Source organism: Ruditapes philippinarum, unplaced genomic scaffold, assembly GCF_026571515.1.
Source record: "Ruditapes philippinarum isolate M1 unplaced genomic scaffold, ASM2657151v2 ctg1875_1_1_1_1, whole genome shotgun sequence".
In the NCBI taxonomy this organism is placed as follows: domain Eukaryota; kingdom Metazoa; phylum Mollusca; class Bivalvia; order Venerida; family Veneridae; genus Ruditapes; species Ruditapes philippinarum.
In genome coordinates this window covers 498,906-515,198 of record NW_026851580.1, presented here as the reverse complement: position 1 = coordinate 515,198, position 16,293 = coordinate 498,906, and the positions used below count along the sequence as shown (strand labels likewise).

General features: G+C 31.0%; 1 protein-coding gene across 1 annotated transcript in view; it reads left to right on the top strand.

Moving 5' to 3' along the window:
• Window positions 1-2,920: 2,920 nt before the first annotated feature.
• The window catches only part of LOC132750898 (uncharacterized), a gene marked incomplete at its 5' end in the record, with an annotated part of 32,051 nt that continues 18,678 nt past the window's right edge, over window positions 2,921-16,293 (top strand). The window contains 13 exons of the mRNA XM_060741008.1: window positions 2,921-3,025; window positions 3,706-3,957; window positions 5,111-5,194; window positions 5,386-5,504; window positions 5,844-5,910; window positions 6,372-6,405; window positions 7,047-7,149; window positions 9,111-9,214; window positions 10,138-10,259; window positions 11,946-12,112; window positions 12,481-12,624; window positions 15,087-15,243; window positions 15,914-16,186. Of these exons, the coding sequence (XP_060596991.1) occupies window positions 2,921-3,025; window positions 3,706-3,957; window positions 5,111-5,194; window positions 5,386-5,504; window positions 5,844-5,910; window positions 6,372-6,405; window positions 7,047-7,149; window positions 9,111-9,214; window positions 10,138-10,259; window positions 11,946-12,112; window positions 12,481-12,624; window positions 15,087-15,243; window positions 15,914-16,186 (1,731 nt within the window). The remainder of the gene's footprint in view (window positions 3,026-3,705; window positions 3,958-5,110; window positions 5,195-5,385; window positions 5,505-5,843; window positions 5,911-6,371; window positions 6,406-7,046; window positions 7,150-9,110; window positions 9,215-10,137; window positions 10,260-11,945; window positions 12,113-12,480; window positions 12,625-15,086; window positions 15,244-15,913; window positions 16,187-16,293) is intronic.

The window sequence follows — 16,293 nt, the reverse complement described above, 5'->3', positions numbered from 1 at the left end:
TTAGGAAATTTACCAATTAATTATTTTTGAAAGATACAAAACTATGAGATACGATGCTTCGTATGCATGTGTTATAACGATAGAAAAAACATATCTATCACTAAAGACTTAAAATTAATGCCTACAGGAAAAGGTATAGCTAAAAATAAATAAATAAAAACATCAAAGAGTTGGAAGATCAGAAAAAAAAAATAAAACGATTTTATTGGGCTCACTGTCAAGTTTTTTGTTTCTAAGATAAAAGTATAAAAACAGGCTCAGATGATAATGGCATTACAATCTGACTTAGGTTCGATCTACTTATATCTTCCATGCAGATCTGATGACCACCGTATATACTTCGCCTTCTTTACAATTCAGAGTTCCCAAGAAATCTATGTTTAGCAATGCAATCAAACCGTTTTTTTTCAGTTAGGCATTAGAAGAAGTATCACAATAACGTTATTCGTGGAAGTTAACACGTTGTTTTTTTTAGGAAAAAAAATATGTTTGGAGTAATTTTAACAAATTAACTTAAAATAATAGAGTCAATTTTAATGGGCAAGATTGTTTTGCCAGTTTACCTGCCGGCTCTATTGACAACGCCGATAGTTGATCTCAAAATACTCAGTATTGTTCTTCCGAGAGTTAAAACTGGAAACCGCATCACTTTCAAAACAATGAAAGCCCGCCAATGATCGGTTGTTTGGTTGTTTGAAAGACCACGAATAGGTGACTTCTTATGGGTGGACGTCAGATTCTAATGCGTAGCGTTATTAAGGAGGTGATTGTTAACAGATTGAAGGCATTAACAATAGCTGGCATGCTTGGGTTATCAAAAAGTAGAATGTTCATTGAAACGTAGCATAATGTTTAAGCATTGTAATAATTTTGTCTACATAAACTTTTCTTTTAAATAACGTTAGTTTCTATTTGTCTGCAATCACATAACGGTGTTGGACATATGCTTTAAAGAACGGTGCATAACCTTGCATATTATAGAATTTAAAGTTTATCGTAATTTAAGTGTTTGGTGTAGGTTGCTTATTACGTGGTAGATAATTCTTTTACATTGAAAATGTCGGCGGCAAATTCGGTATACTATATTACTTATCAAGATTTATTACATGCCATATGGTCCCAAATAAAGGGATGCTTTTAAAAATAACCCAAGCACTTTAAGTTTGATAGGTGAAAGATTACCAACAATTTGTCTGCACATGCTGTTATTACTTCGATACCTGATTGTAATTTCAAGCAGCGATTTGTTGGTTTTCAAGTAATAGAAAGAGGCCATTGATGTTCTTTCTCTTTTGTATTATAGACAAAAATAAAAACATATTTCCTCCCTGTTATCATAATATTATGCCCCAGAAAAAAGTAACCAATGTACGAGCATCTTTTTTGCATCTAAATAAGACTTTTCTATAGTTATCTCTTTCCCTGTAGTTAAAATAAGTACCCCCCCCCCCCCAAAAAAAAAAAAAAAAAAAAAAAAAAAAACAACAACAACAACAAAAAAAAAAAAAAAAAAAAAAAAAAAAAAACCAAAAAAAAAAAAAAAAACAACTGCAGTTAACGTACTATTCATGTTTACGATTTAACTCTGACACGTTTTCAATAGAAAAGTCTCCAAACTATGAATCAATAGCTCAATAGCAAGATAAAGACTTGCTTCATCAATAAAATCGATCAAATTCGATTCAGTATTTATCAGTATCATAAATGAGAATTAGAAAAAAGCAGATGGCCAAGAATCGAGCCTTCAGCAACACCAGATGAAAGAAATCCCTAAGAAGATTTGGCATTTGTTACACACACGATTCATTAAACCGTTTAGCAACTATTTTGTTCATGTCATTTTGTCCATTTGGTTTTACATAATAATCAAACATATTTCTGTCATACATATGTATTTTAATTTCACACAATGGTTTTGGTAACTACAGGCAGTGCATATATAGTTTCAAAAACTTCAAATCGTTTTTGAAGAGAAGGAATTGAAGGATGGGAAAATATCTAAGAACGTAAACTTGTTGCTTTGAAGAATAAATAAATAAAAAAAAAAAAAAAAAAAAAAAAATATATATATATATATATATATATAAATAAATAAATAAATAATAGAAAATAAATATATTATAAAATAAATAATAGAAAATAAATAAATTATAAATAATTGAATAATAGAAAATAAATAAATAATAGAAAATAAATAAATAAATAAATAAATAAATGCGATGTTTGTATTTCAAAGAAAAGCAAAAATTAAAGGAAAACACATCCCTTATATTTTCTTGAAAAAAAAATGCACAAAGAGTTTCCCGAGGTCTTTTTCAACCAGTCAAGCTCGAAAGTCATCAAATGATATTATTAGCTCTGGTGTGATTAAAAACCTAACCACACATGAAAGTACATAGACAATTTCAAGATGTAGGCCAATAAATTTCAAAACTAAAATGTGGTATTCATTGCAACACCTGGCAATGAAATTCCTTTTTTATGGATTTATTCATTTACCTGGCGAAGAAATTCTTTTTCATAGATTTATTCATTTACAATTTATCTCAAATGTTGCTACTGATTTTTCTGCATCTTTTGGCCTGATTATTCTGTCAATGTATTTTCTTCTTTTTATTCATTTTCAAAAAAGTATAGAAAATCAGTCAGTTTACATAAAGTTGGTAACAGCCGATGGAATAACATTTTATAAAAAGGAACATGCTCTTTAAGTAAAGGGTATCTATTTAAAATGAAGTTTTTGATTTTCTCTCCGTTAACTTTGCCTAAATATTACTTTGGTTTACCACCCTGAAATACAGTTCTTCATAAAATACTATCAGTATACTTTGCACAGATCATAAAATGTGCAGACTTTGTCTCCTACGTCTGTACTCATAGCGAGTACCATTCAACGGTAATGTTTAGATTTTCTTTCCAGTTTTTGCACGGCAGAAGTTTGTTGAGGAAAATACGAACTTTCAATATTCTAGATGCAAACAGATATCGGACAATGTCCTGTGCGAGTCGCTTAACATAAGCAAGGGTAAAAAATAAATATGTTTAGATTTATATTTTGTATAGATGTATCTAAAGTACATTTCAATTTTATTATTCCTTTTTTGTTTGCGTGTTTTCGACCACCTTGTGTATAACGTCAATATTTTTAGAGACTGATTTATTTTAATATATTTATTTATATACATATTCTGTTAAGAATATGCTTGATCAATATGTGATATTAGATTTTGAAAATTATAGGATAAAATATACGTTATAGATATAGATCGTACATTATATAACTAAAATATATTTATGGTTGAATGGTCACAGGTGAAGCTCGTGCAATTGACACGAATTATCTGAACCTCATTGGCTTGAATACTTTTCCCGAACAGTATAATACAAACTATTTTATAATTGCTTTTTAATGCAATCCAGTTTGATTACTAAAGATTGATAGTTAAGACCAGTTGCCAAACTTTCTTCGGCAAACAAAAGAGAGGGAAATCTTATGATTGTTCTAACTTCACAAAAATGTAAAGAATATTAAGAAGATGTTCTTGTTATTCAACTGCCAAAGCAATGAACAACAAAAAAAAAGCAAAACAATATTCAATCTCTATCACTTTTCTATAATATAAAGATACTTATTTAATAGCGAGTATTACAAGTAACACATGTTAGTCATGGTAAGTAAAATACAATGACCCTTTTGTTTAACAGATTCACAGCAGAAGCCAAGTCTATGGCCTCCAGGTCCATTTGCAATACCTATGTCAAATTACGGGTGTCCAGAGTCAGGGAGTCGTGGATGGACACAGAGCGATATGACAATGAAACAAACGAAAAGGGCAAAGCAGAGGAAGAAGCAACTCAAGTTATGTGTTAAAATGCGACATGATTCTGAACTAGACACGGAAAGTTGGATTCCTGGAAGTTATACCGTTTACAAGATTGGAGAGAATTGCCCGATAGGTTTTCTTTTTTATTTTATTGATGATAAAAAATTGCATACATTACGATGTCTGTTTCACACACCTTATTTTATAAAGATAACTATCTTCAAATGACATGGGAAGAAAATCCTGCATTCAGAGAAAACACTGTTTTATTTTACTGCTTTCGTTCTGAATACGGGTAGAAAATTACCTTTATTTGTTGTGTTTCTGATAGAAAGCAGATATCTAGAACTCTAGGGGCTATATGACCAGGTTCTATACAGTTTGCTGATCAACTTTTTTGTTGTTATGTGATTAAATCCCTAAAACATTACAATAACTCTTTCAAGCAAACCCATCACCAACGCTGGTAAAGAATTGAGAGTTTATTTCATTTGTTTTCATAAGGTTTTTTCGCCCATGATGGCACTACAACCATAAATACATCCATGTACAATTTGTAGTGAGCATAATACAGCGAACAAAATTGATATTGCATAAACTTTTAACCTTTCCTTATTTTTGTACAGAAGAACAAGCATGGCATATGTATAAAGCTTAACATTCATTTCATATTATCTATACATGTATTAAGACTTGAATATAAATATGCCAAGACTAGTAACATGAAAATACAACATTTTTTTTCCTTAAATCACAATAAGAATTTGTAGACATGTAGGTACATGTAGAATTTCTCGTAAAAAAGAAAAGGTAACACTTGTTTGTACTTAATACCACTAATACCACTGAATAAAATAATAATAATAATATTTATCTGAAGTATAACGATAACATACACATCACATCCATTTTATCTAAACGAAATGAAAGATCCATTATCATGGAAGCATGAAACATGAAATTGCATGTGCCTTTTATTTAACTAGGCAGATGGTCGAATGCACATTTTCAAACTAAGAACATAACTAAGTTTTGAACAGGGTTTGTTCTTTGCAACCCAGAAAAGAGTAATTTCTTTTGTAAATGTCAAGCTATCCATGACACCTGTCAATCAAATATTTTAGACAAATCATGAGACGCTGGCGCTGCACTGACACCTGTCAATCAAAACCTCTCAATTTATTTTTTTGGTAAATGATATGCAATAGATTAAGTATTTAAATTGTATTGTTCCAAAAGTCACTACATTATTATTGTGTAGTAATTATACTTGTGAATCATTTCAGGTTTTAGAGATAGCCAAAAAAGAACATCCTTCTATGAATATGATTCGTACGGAATCATTCCAACTATCTCAGTTTACGAGACAGGTATATAATATTGTTACACATTTAGCATATAGCCCGTATGAAGGCTTTACATAATATAATTGTACAGTAACATTAACAGCACATCTGCAGTATTTTATAAATTATCATACAATTATAACATGTATGTGTTAATATAAAAGCTATTTGTGAAATTAGTTTGTATATTTCTATCAAAACGATTTTTATTTCAGCACAATCACAGAGGAAGAAATTGGGTATAGCGACGTGTGACAAAATCTACACGGAATCAGATGTAATTGAAAGCAATGTTACGTTTGGAATGCTGAAAACAAATTTTAAACTGATAAAGGTAACGCCAATGGCAAACTTTCTCCATTTGTGGACCAGGAATACAAACACTCTTTTCAAGTATAATTGAATAGCGATTTTAAACAAACAGTTTTCGGTTACCATAGAAAAGAAGACACCCAATGCCAAATTTTGGTCATTGTTTTGTATGTTCGAATTAAAGGAAAGCTTGATGAAATGTTACACTTACTTTTATCAAAAGAACAGTTCAGATTTAGAGACATGCTCCTAATTGGCTGATACGCATCTCGCTTTCTTTCATTTTCATTAACGTCTAATCACTTCAATAACTTCATGACCTAAGTTTAAGTATATCGATATATGAATATTTGTCTTACAGAAAGGAACCAAGTGTCCAATGTCTTCCATTTCTTCTAGAGATCAAAAATACTGCGGCATTGTCCAAGGTTACAACATTTCTCGTACATTCCAAACCTTATATTACTGTTTATCTTCTACCTAACGTTCATAACTAACCACGTGCATTTATAGTATACTTACCCGTTGTTGAGCTTAATCTTTGTCTAATAAGGAAGTTATACTTACAAATTTAAAATGTCATAGACTTATCTGTTTCTGACATAGCTTTCAATGGAAAAAAGCAAGAAACAACATGTTTGGATAGCATGTTTATTTTGTTATGTGATATACACAGTCAATTAAACATACAAAGCAAAAAGTGATTGTAACATCATAACTATTTATATAAATAATAAACTATCTTATGCTAAAATAACTCACTGAGACTATTGATATGTTGAATGTCTTCAAAATCGCGTCAGTATGATTTCAGAGATGCTCCTGTTTCATAGATTTTGTTTGTATCATAGAATAAACTTCATGCTTTATGAACATTTGTATGTTTTAGTTGCTGATGATATCGTTGGAAGGGCGGCACGTATGTATTAAATTGCTTGCTATTATTCATAAGATGTAGAAGAAAGGAAATAACATATAACATTATGATGTTGACGTGAAATTATTGTACTTGATTTATCTAATATGTCACATCTTACTTTATTTTAATGACTACAGTAATGTGTTTCCTTTCAATTAGTAAGTAGATATTGTTCGATATGTGTATTCCTTCAAACTCAAGGCTCGTCATCAGACCTTCGTCATCCGTACTATTTTTGTTGACTTATAAGAGGTGTATCTTGTCATTTTAATTTTAGTTCCATTACTTTTTGGTATTTTTTTCTTTCATCTCATATTAAAATGGAGTTAATTGCCCTCTGTATCATTTTTCGTATGAATATGTGAATAATTTAAATGACTTAAATTACAGAGTTGGTTTCGGGCTTCGACGTGTATTGGAAACTTAATTCAAAACGTAACGGTATGATTTTAACAAACCAGTTAAACAATTATTCAAGGTTTAGTTATATACCCTACCATTTAAACAAGATATCCCGGGGTTAAATATATATCAGCATCAATGTATTTAATTATTTCTTGTAAACCAAATTGCATCTTTTCCATTTCTATTAAAATTTAAACATTCTTTTTTGTTAATAAACAATTTTGATGTCATTTATTTTAGATGTAGTAGATTAAAGAGCATTTACTGGGAATGGTATCAAATTGACTTGCGGCGTTCTATGCATGTGTCTAGAATTGAAATGGTTTTCAGTCAGAAAAACGAGGTGAGTGTATGTACTAGTAACATTTTATAGCACGTGTACAATTCATTGTTTAATTCTATACCGATTTTATTTAACCAATGATTATAACTTTTTCGTCATGTGACCGAACAATTTTATATGCCCTTAAAATATGCATGCATTTTTAAAATCCCATAACTATAACCATAACTCAAACGGTCCCGCGCAAACGTTGTGATAAAGTTCAAGCTCCAAATGAACTTGCTAATCAGACTCGATAAGGCAATGTATAAAATAATACCAGCGATTTATCTACTTTATATCAAACCATTGTTGTTTTTTGGTTGAAGTTTACGTCGCATCAACAGTATATGTATTATTGTGGCTTTCCAGCTTTTCTGGTGCAGGAAGACCTCAGGTGCCCTTACGGCAATTATTTCAGGCACGAACGGGCACCTATATATGTAGAACCACTGACGTTCCGTAAGCTAGCTGGATGGCTTCCTCACAATAAAGAATCCAAAGTCCCTGTTGATTCGAGCCAAAAGCGGTAAGGGGCAATTGGTTTTAAGCCAACGGCCTTAACCAACCGGTCACAGACACCCCTCCAAATTTCTATTAACAAAACCATTCGAAAATTATGATAATAAAGTATAATAATTACGTTATTTTCAGATTTTTAAAAGGTCCAACTGAACACTCGACCAAAAATAACTCAGTATAAGTGTACTGTAAAACAAACGTGTATTCTTTTGTAATTACGTATGTTTTATATTGAAACTCGTAATATATCTTATTTCGAAATTTAAAAATGACGTTTGCTTCTTTAGTATAAATTGTAAATGAAAGTAAGGAAATTGATCACCTTGTATTATTTTATTGATCAGCTTGTTACTTGAATAGCTTTAAACGTTCCATAATATTTTTTGAGTTTGACTTTTTGCCACTTCGGCAGTGTTTAACTTGATTGATTTGATAGCAAAACTGTTATAGTCGCAGGTAAACGGAACCTTCAGAGATATTCCTTAATTGATTTTTAGCTCCAGTCATCTCATTTTTTCCATGTGTTTCTCCGAGACATTTTATAATCGTCATTTATGTTTTATATCGTCCTAAGCCGGAAATACGTTATAGATAAGTGTTCCTAAATGGACACAGTATCCTTAAATATTTTTTTAATTGTTGATACAAACTATCGAACTTTATCATTTGGATATTCTTATAAAAACATGACATGAAAAAAATGTTGATGAAGTTCTAGATGATTTAGCATATTCATATGATAGATAATATTTTTTAGAACTATTTGTTTTCTGCTAAACAGATAAATGATTGTATTATAGCTCTTCCATGATTTGTTGTTATGCCCGATACCAAATACTATTAACGTTATTATTTATTGTATAACAGACCTTCTATTATGGATCAATTCATTTTGAGTTAAAGAGTCAAATGAATTGTATGCAGTCTTAAAAGCCTACCTATCGATAATAATGCTCATCATACCATCGCCATGGTCCAGCTCATAAAACAGATTTTTTTTGTGAAAGTAGCAGTAATAGATTAAATGTATTTTTAATGAGAAGTTTAAGAAAAGTTAAATTGTTTTATTCAATTCAATAAGATAACCAATACAAAAATTTTACGTAATCGTTGAAAATTACATTTCTTTTCCTATTCCGTATACGATGAACTTGTTTTGTTGCGCGTATATATTCTGATCACATATATCATGTAGCAGACACATTTAATGCGCATGCTGTAAACATGTAATACAAAAATATGGACCGTGAACATGTGAAATGAATATCATCTGAGAAAAATAACGTTTATTTAGGCTTTATGTGCCTTTACCATCTCATCCATACTTATTTCAATACATTTACAGTACAAAGTCATGTATTTTATGATCACAAGTGTATACTGTACCGAAACATAAATTCACGTTTTGTCATATCCTGTATTATGAAGCAAACTTAGTATGCTTAACATTTATTTTACAGCAAACATTTCAACAATGCTGGCATAGCGAGATGAATTTGGGATTTCTTTATGGTGAAGCATTGAAGTGCATTTATACATACAAGAATGGTCACTTATTCTTAAGGTGCTGTATAGACCTACTGATAAAAAATCACAGCTAATCCGGGGTTACAAACAAACTTTTACACTTACAACTTTAAATTTAGCGCAACTAGACCTTAAAAACGTAACGTAATTTATTTTTCGCTTATTATCGATATATACTGAAAACTGAACATATGTAGTTTTTCACCAACTTAATTGTAAAAGTTTCTTTGTACCACGGAATTAGAAGTGAAAACCCCACATTTACTGAGTATCTCTATTATAACCTTTATTGATTATTAGAACTAAATACAGTTTTCACTATCTCATGAAAGGGTAAACATGTGTTTTGTAACTTTTGTTATCTAATAATATCAGATTTAGAGCACATTGTATGCTGCATGCAGCCTTTTTTACTGATGACAAAGTATAGTCTCTTTTCGGTTTAACAGGTAAACGGTTAAACAAGACATTCTTAATATATCTAGTAATAAAAAATGAGCGTTTTTGAATTATTAGTATACTTTCAAAGATGAAACTCGTATGTAATGATAAGAAATCAATGTTTGGGAATGCTGTTATTCAGGTAAAATGACGACATTGATGTGATACTACCTTTTGTAATATCAGCACTAAAAATATGCAATTTGCAATTAAATTCCAGAAAGTCAATGAAAATTAAAATGTACAGCATTGTCAGTTAAAATGCAATTACAATAGTCTCCGAAAACACAATTAACACATATAGGGTAGAGTGTTCATGAGTCACCCTAATAGGTAATCTAAACAAGAAAGTTGATTTTTATCTATTTATCTATGTTTTTTCTCTCTTATTTTTAGTTTTTTTTACATTTTAGAAAAAGAGTTTTCAATTTTACCTACACAAGTTTTTACCGCTGATATCTCCACATCTCCGCGTAAAACAATACAACATTTAGGGAAAATAATATACTTCTATTTCAGACACGTCCGTGCCCGTTACATCGCCTTGGATTTTCAAGTCTATACTTTATCATCATCGGCATCGAAATCGCAACTGAAGAATCAAGCATCATTTAAGATCTATACAACGGATTCGGAATCCAGTAAGTTGTTCTTCATTATTTTACATCATATTATAATGTACATGTATTCGATAATATAGTTTTTAAAATAAATAGATTTTCCGTCTTAAGAAAGAATAAACATGTGTTAAGTAATTCATTAATAAAGGATTTATAGGATGTTGGATGCTAATCACCTGAAGAAAGTACAATTTGATATGAAATCATTCGTTATAAATGTAGCACAATGTAAACAATACGGTATTCTGACTTCCATACAAAATACCAAGTCACTATAACTGAACTTATTGTTAAAATGTATCAAAAGCAAACGATGTCCTAGCTTAATAGCCCATGACAACGTTTGGAATGAACTATAACAGGACACCAAAATCGAACCCATTTTGAGAAATAAAATTACAAGAATTTCTTGGGCTAATTTGGCCTTTTAAATAAAATGAGATGTACTTCGTCTGACTTGACAATCCGAATATCATGTTGTAAATCGTTCATTTTTAGAATTTCATTTTAATTATTTTTTGTACAATAATATCCTTATGATGCATAAATTACTTCATATTTGCTTTACCATGACATACAGTGCTTGTAAAAGGTCGTACATGTATGTATAGTTTGTAGTTTTATTGTTTACCAATCACCTCACCAAAATACCAACAGACAGCAAGATCCCCACAGACAGCAAGATCCGTATACGCCGCAATAAGAATAATTAAAGTTTTATACTCCGCTAATTTGCTTATTTTTTCAAATACCCATATAAACTAACATTAGTTGATTCACTTTCTCCTTGACGTACCGGTACAATTCGACTGTCGACTGCTAAGTAAAAGCGTTAAGTCGTCATTCTTTATGGATTTGTAAAAATTTAATCTTTGTCAGAATCAAATGCTGAATTCTCTCTTAACTTATCTAGAAAATGGTTGTTGGTTTTGTTAAGGACACTTTCATAATTTATTGTGTCGTTATATTATCGACTTAGTTTTATCACACAAACCATGCCACTCCGAGAGTGTAGTAAATCCATCAAATACAAACGATAATTGTCGCCGTTCTTGGACATAAACAATTAGTTAGATTTCACCATTTCAACCCGTTCTCCGTCTGCTCTAAACAAACCAGAATAGAGAATTTATTACAACATGATAAAAAAATACCTAAAACCTTTTGGGAATGCTTTCCGCCATGATTTTTTGTCGTTTTTTCCCTATCTTCTATCCTCATGTGCGAAGCTCGAAACCAGTGTGTAGACTCCTGAGGGGTAAACAGTATTCAAAGTTTTCCTCTTAAAGAAATTATTTCTCAGTAATCTATTTGATGAAAAAATTCGAATATCCGGCTGAACGGCGAGTCCTAGCATTTTTGGATATGCTTAAACTTGTCCATGAGTTCAATAAATTAATATCAATGCAACGAGACGCCAGTTGTGTTTAAACAGAAATAGCACGTTCATGCTGTCGTTTCACAACATGCGCGTACATGGAAAAGAAAACTTTTGAAATCGTTCCTTTTTTGTATGGAATTTACAGAATATAACGTTCGATAACATTAGCAATTTTATTGAACTCGCCAGTATGGTTTATCCAATTCGTCCAATAAATTGTATTGACACTAAACGCACACGTATTTAATAGTAATAAGAGTGGATTAAATTTGCACTCAAAGTGGTAGATATGATAAATAACAAAACAGTGTTACCTTTTTTTACAGTGGATGGAGAATTATGTAATGAAGATCTTGGAATGAGTGATGGGAGTATTCAAAATAATCAAATATTTGTCTCATCATGGTCAGAACTTCATCAACCGTTCAATTCAAGACCTTCCTCAACTGGTTGGTGCAGTGACAAAGTGAAGGATGCAAATCCGTGGATTATGGTTTGAAAATCTAAATTCCATCATATCACTCGCAATTAGCGTTTTTCTTGATATATGTACAGTGTCATATTTACAAAGTATTTTGAAAATCAAAAGGTTGACTTATATAGATATGTTATACTTGCTAATACCATAAATTTATTGTAGAATTTAATTTTTAAGATGAACAGAAATTTTTAATTTAACCAAAGACAAACAAATAATTGATACAATATTTTGCTCTTTGTATACGGAAAGTTCCAAACAGTTCTTCCACGTTTTGTTTAACATCTTTTAAGTTAAACGGTAACTTCAATCCTTTTAATATGTTTTTAATTTGTTAATTCATTTGCATAGACATATTATTTTAAGTGTATTTATGATTTTAGGTTGATTTGATATCAATAACGAAAATTGAAGGGGTTACTATATATGCTTCGAAAGGAGCACATATTCATTCTTCAGGAAGCTGGAACTCATTCCATCTACTATATGGGAACCAGACAAATAATTTAACCATTTATGGCGAAAAGGTAATATTTTTACCTGACTTGAAATATTTCACATTTATGTCAAAATTGAAGTTAAAAGGGTGATAAGTGTATCTGATGGACTGTTACACATTTTTTCATAGCCGTTCATATATATATAGGAAATATGACATCTTTTTATATTACAGGTGATATGTTCTATATATTTATTAAATAGACAAATTTTGTTCTTTTTCAAAAAGCTGATACAACACAAGACACTTATGATAAAAGCCTTTTACTAAGTAAAACATTGCGGCAAGCGATTCAGGAGTACCCATATTAACGTTAGGTACTCCAAAACCTTTCTTCGATGAGTGTTCAGATATGAATGCCTCTATATCGTTGTATTGTTATATTGCGAGAAACACGAGAAATAAAGGTTATTTGGTAAATATGCAGGCAAGGTGAACATTGATATGACATTCATTGAAGATCCTGTATGTTGTAATTAAGGTTGTTACCACACTTAAGTGAAATTTTATACATTTATATAATTATACTTCTAAAACAATTTGCTCAAAAATCGAAGAATATGTAAAATATGTACTGCAAATATTTGTCCACATTATATGTAATCATTAAAATATATGCATTCATTTCTTATTGAAAAAATGATTAGACTTGATAGAAAATAAAGTTCTAATTACCTTCTATTATTAACAATAAATATAAATTCAGTAATATCTTTACAAATAATGCTTTTTAGAACTTACATTATAGATAAATCCTTATTTGAGCATTATATTTATGATATATAACCATAAAAATTGAGTTACTGGTTCTTTAAAATCCGTTTAGTTTAGCTGTGTTTAAAATTCGTTACAAACATCGACTACTCCTGTAATGTAATATAAAAATGGTTGGTAGAAGATCAGAGTATGCCATTAAAACACGGTTTTAATTTAAAAATCGTTCGCACCTTGGCATACGGTGAATCTGTTTCGTAAATGGACAAATTGAAAGCCTATTTCATCAGTTATTCGTTGGTTTAAGGAATTCAAATGTGGGTTAATTCTGACAGAACATACATCACATGACTGTCGGCCTACCAAGAAGCAACGTTTGTCAAGACGTTTGCTAGAGGAAAAGAAATAGTAAACAACGATGTAAGAGGCAAAACGTATCGTTGGAATCCCATTAGGTTTAGCTCATACCACTCTCAAAACGTGATTTAATTTTTTTAAATAAGAAATATCTATCTGTGATAAATGGATTTGCAGATCGATGAGCAGAAAAAGAATCAATGCGCTAAGTTGTTGCTTAAATAGTTTCCAAATTACAATGCACGATCTTTTGTAAATGCCAACACTGTTGACAAACATGTGTTCATTTTTATGAGCCAAAACGAAACAAACAACACAACAGTTGGGCTATAACGTCCATTTTCTTTACAACTCATGATCCCGTCATTCAAGTTGCTGTTCTAAAAGGCAAATCTTTTAATTCGAAATTTTACAAGACAAAAATAAAAAAAATGCTTCGAAAACTGAACAAAAACGAAGACGCGCGACAGGTTTGACCAGTGTCAAATTGCTGCATGACAACGCGTCATCGCATAAGGCGTGTATAGTGCAGGACTTCCTGAAGCAAAAATGTCGTTATTCTACCCATCCTCCGTATTACCTGACATTGTCACTTATGACTCTTTTTTTGTTTCCGAAGCTGAAACAAAACATTTCCGGTATTCATTATGCAGTGCAAACACATTGGTTATGTAATATTTCTGTGTCTTTGTTGCCGAGGCGCCATACATACCTCTTACGACTAGGAAATGGGGCCAGGGGGATGACAGATCAAATCAACTTCCAACTGTAGCAAAATATATTCCTTTATCATAATTAATTTAATGATTCCTTTTCCGGTTATAAAAACTAAACGTACACAGTACAATCTTATGTTTTTCAAAATATATTGTTTATTGGACCATTAGTCTATTAGTCAACATATGTGCCTCAAAGAAAATCATTTTTACAACAAAAAAAAAGCAAAGAGGAGAGGTGAATACACATTGTTATTATAAACCATGTTGAGTAGTGGATTTACAATTTTACGGCATACGTATTAATATTTTGGGAATCTATGATATAGGTAAATTTCTACACCTGTGACATCTCCATAGTATATCAAAGAAAACTATGAAAATGCAGTCAAAAATTTGATTTGCATTCTGAAATTTAGTAAATCTCTTCGAGATCCGCTGAGAGAACAAAAAAAACCAACAAAAACAAATTGAATGAAACATATGAATAGTCAGGATTTGCATGCTTAGATGCATATATATTTGAACTTTCCTCCTATAAAAAACAGCAGTGCTTGATCTTAGAAATGATTGTCTTTAAGGTGTTTGTCAAAGCAGGTATTTTATAATCGTTCTGATGGAAAATCTAATTACGTGCTTGGATAAATGTATCCATGTATCTATGTATGCATAATTGCTGCGTTTTGGATGCTTTATTTTATAGTTGAAAACTGATTTTGACCAATCAACGTCTCGCAAGTATAGATCATTTTTGCTTCAAAACTCAGTTGCAGCCCGTTTGATCAAGTTGGAATTAAATAAAAGTGACGAGGCGGAAGAAATATGTCTTCGATTTGAAATTCATGGATGTAAACTTTCAGGTATTCATATTCTTTTTCATATATCTTTTCTTTATATTTCCAAAAATTCAAAACAAAGATACTTGTCCGCAGAGAAGTACTTTATTCATTTTTTGTTGAATTTCCATCAAAGTCAATCCCCTTATGGAAATATAGACTAAGCGAATAGAGTTACCTGAGGGAGCTTACTCCAAACAGTAGTCAGGAATTGCACGAACTAGATCTTAACTGCTGTTAAACCATACTAAGGAGACCGGTACGATACACAGTACTCTTTTCCCACTACATTAAATATTAATACATTTGCAGTGATACTATATAAAGCTATAAAGCAAGTGCTGTATTGAGATATTTAGGACGTACAGAAATTTGGTTAGTTTACTCGAGTAAATAAAAGTAAAGGTAGGAGGATTGCATGCTTACGATGTGAAAATAACCATAATATGACATTAACCAAACCCAATCAAAATATGACATTTACAAAACCCAATCTCACAAACTAACCTAAAAAAAGAAGCAAAAATGATAACAAAAAACAACAACCAACAACAAAACAACAAAACAAAACAAAACAAAAAAGCGAATAAATAGACCGTTTAAAAAATATATATTTAGACTAACCTAATAAAACATGGATATAGTCCGTCGATCATTCATTCACTTCGCAATCCGTGCCATTATTATATTACAGGAATACCGATTTCGTCGGAATGTGTCCACAAAATAAAGTCAAATGTCTTCGTCGCTGAACAAGATAACAGTCATGATCACATCGACGAAAGCTCGGGGGAAGAGGCAGATAATTCCACTTCATCAAGTGATTATAAGTCTTATAACTATTTCAACGACATGGAACATGAAGATTATAGCTACTATGACAACAATAACTTGTCTCTAATTGAATCAAACAAGGAATCAACACAGACTGAATCAGATGTTTTAACAGCTGAATTTTGTATGATAGGTAAGATATTTTCCAAACAATCGGACAAATTCATATCCAATACAAAGCAGAAAATCGATATTAATAGATATACTAAACTAAAAATAAACAGCGCCTTGGCATCTTTA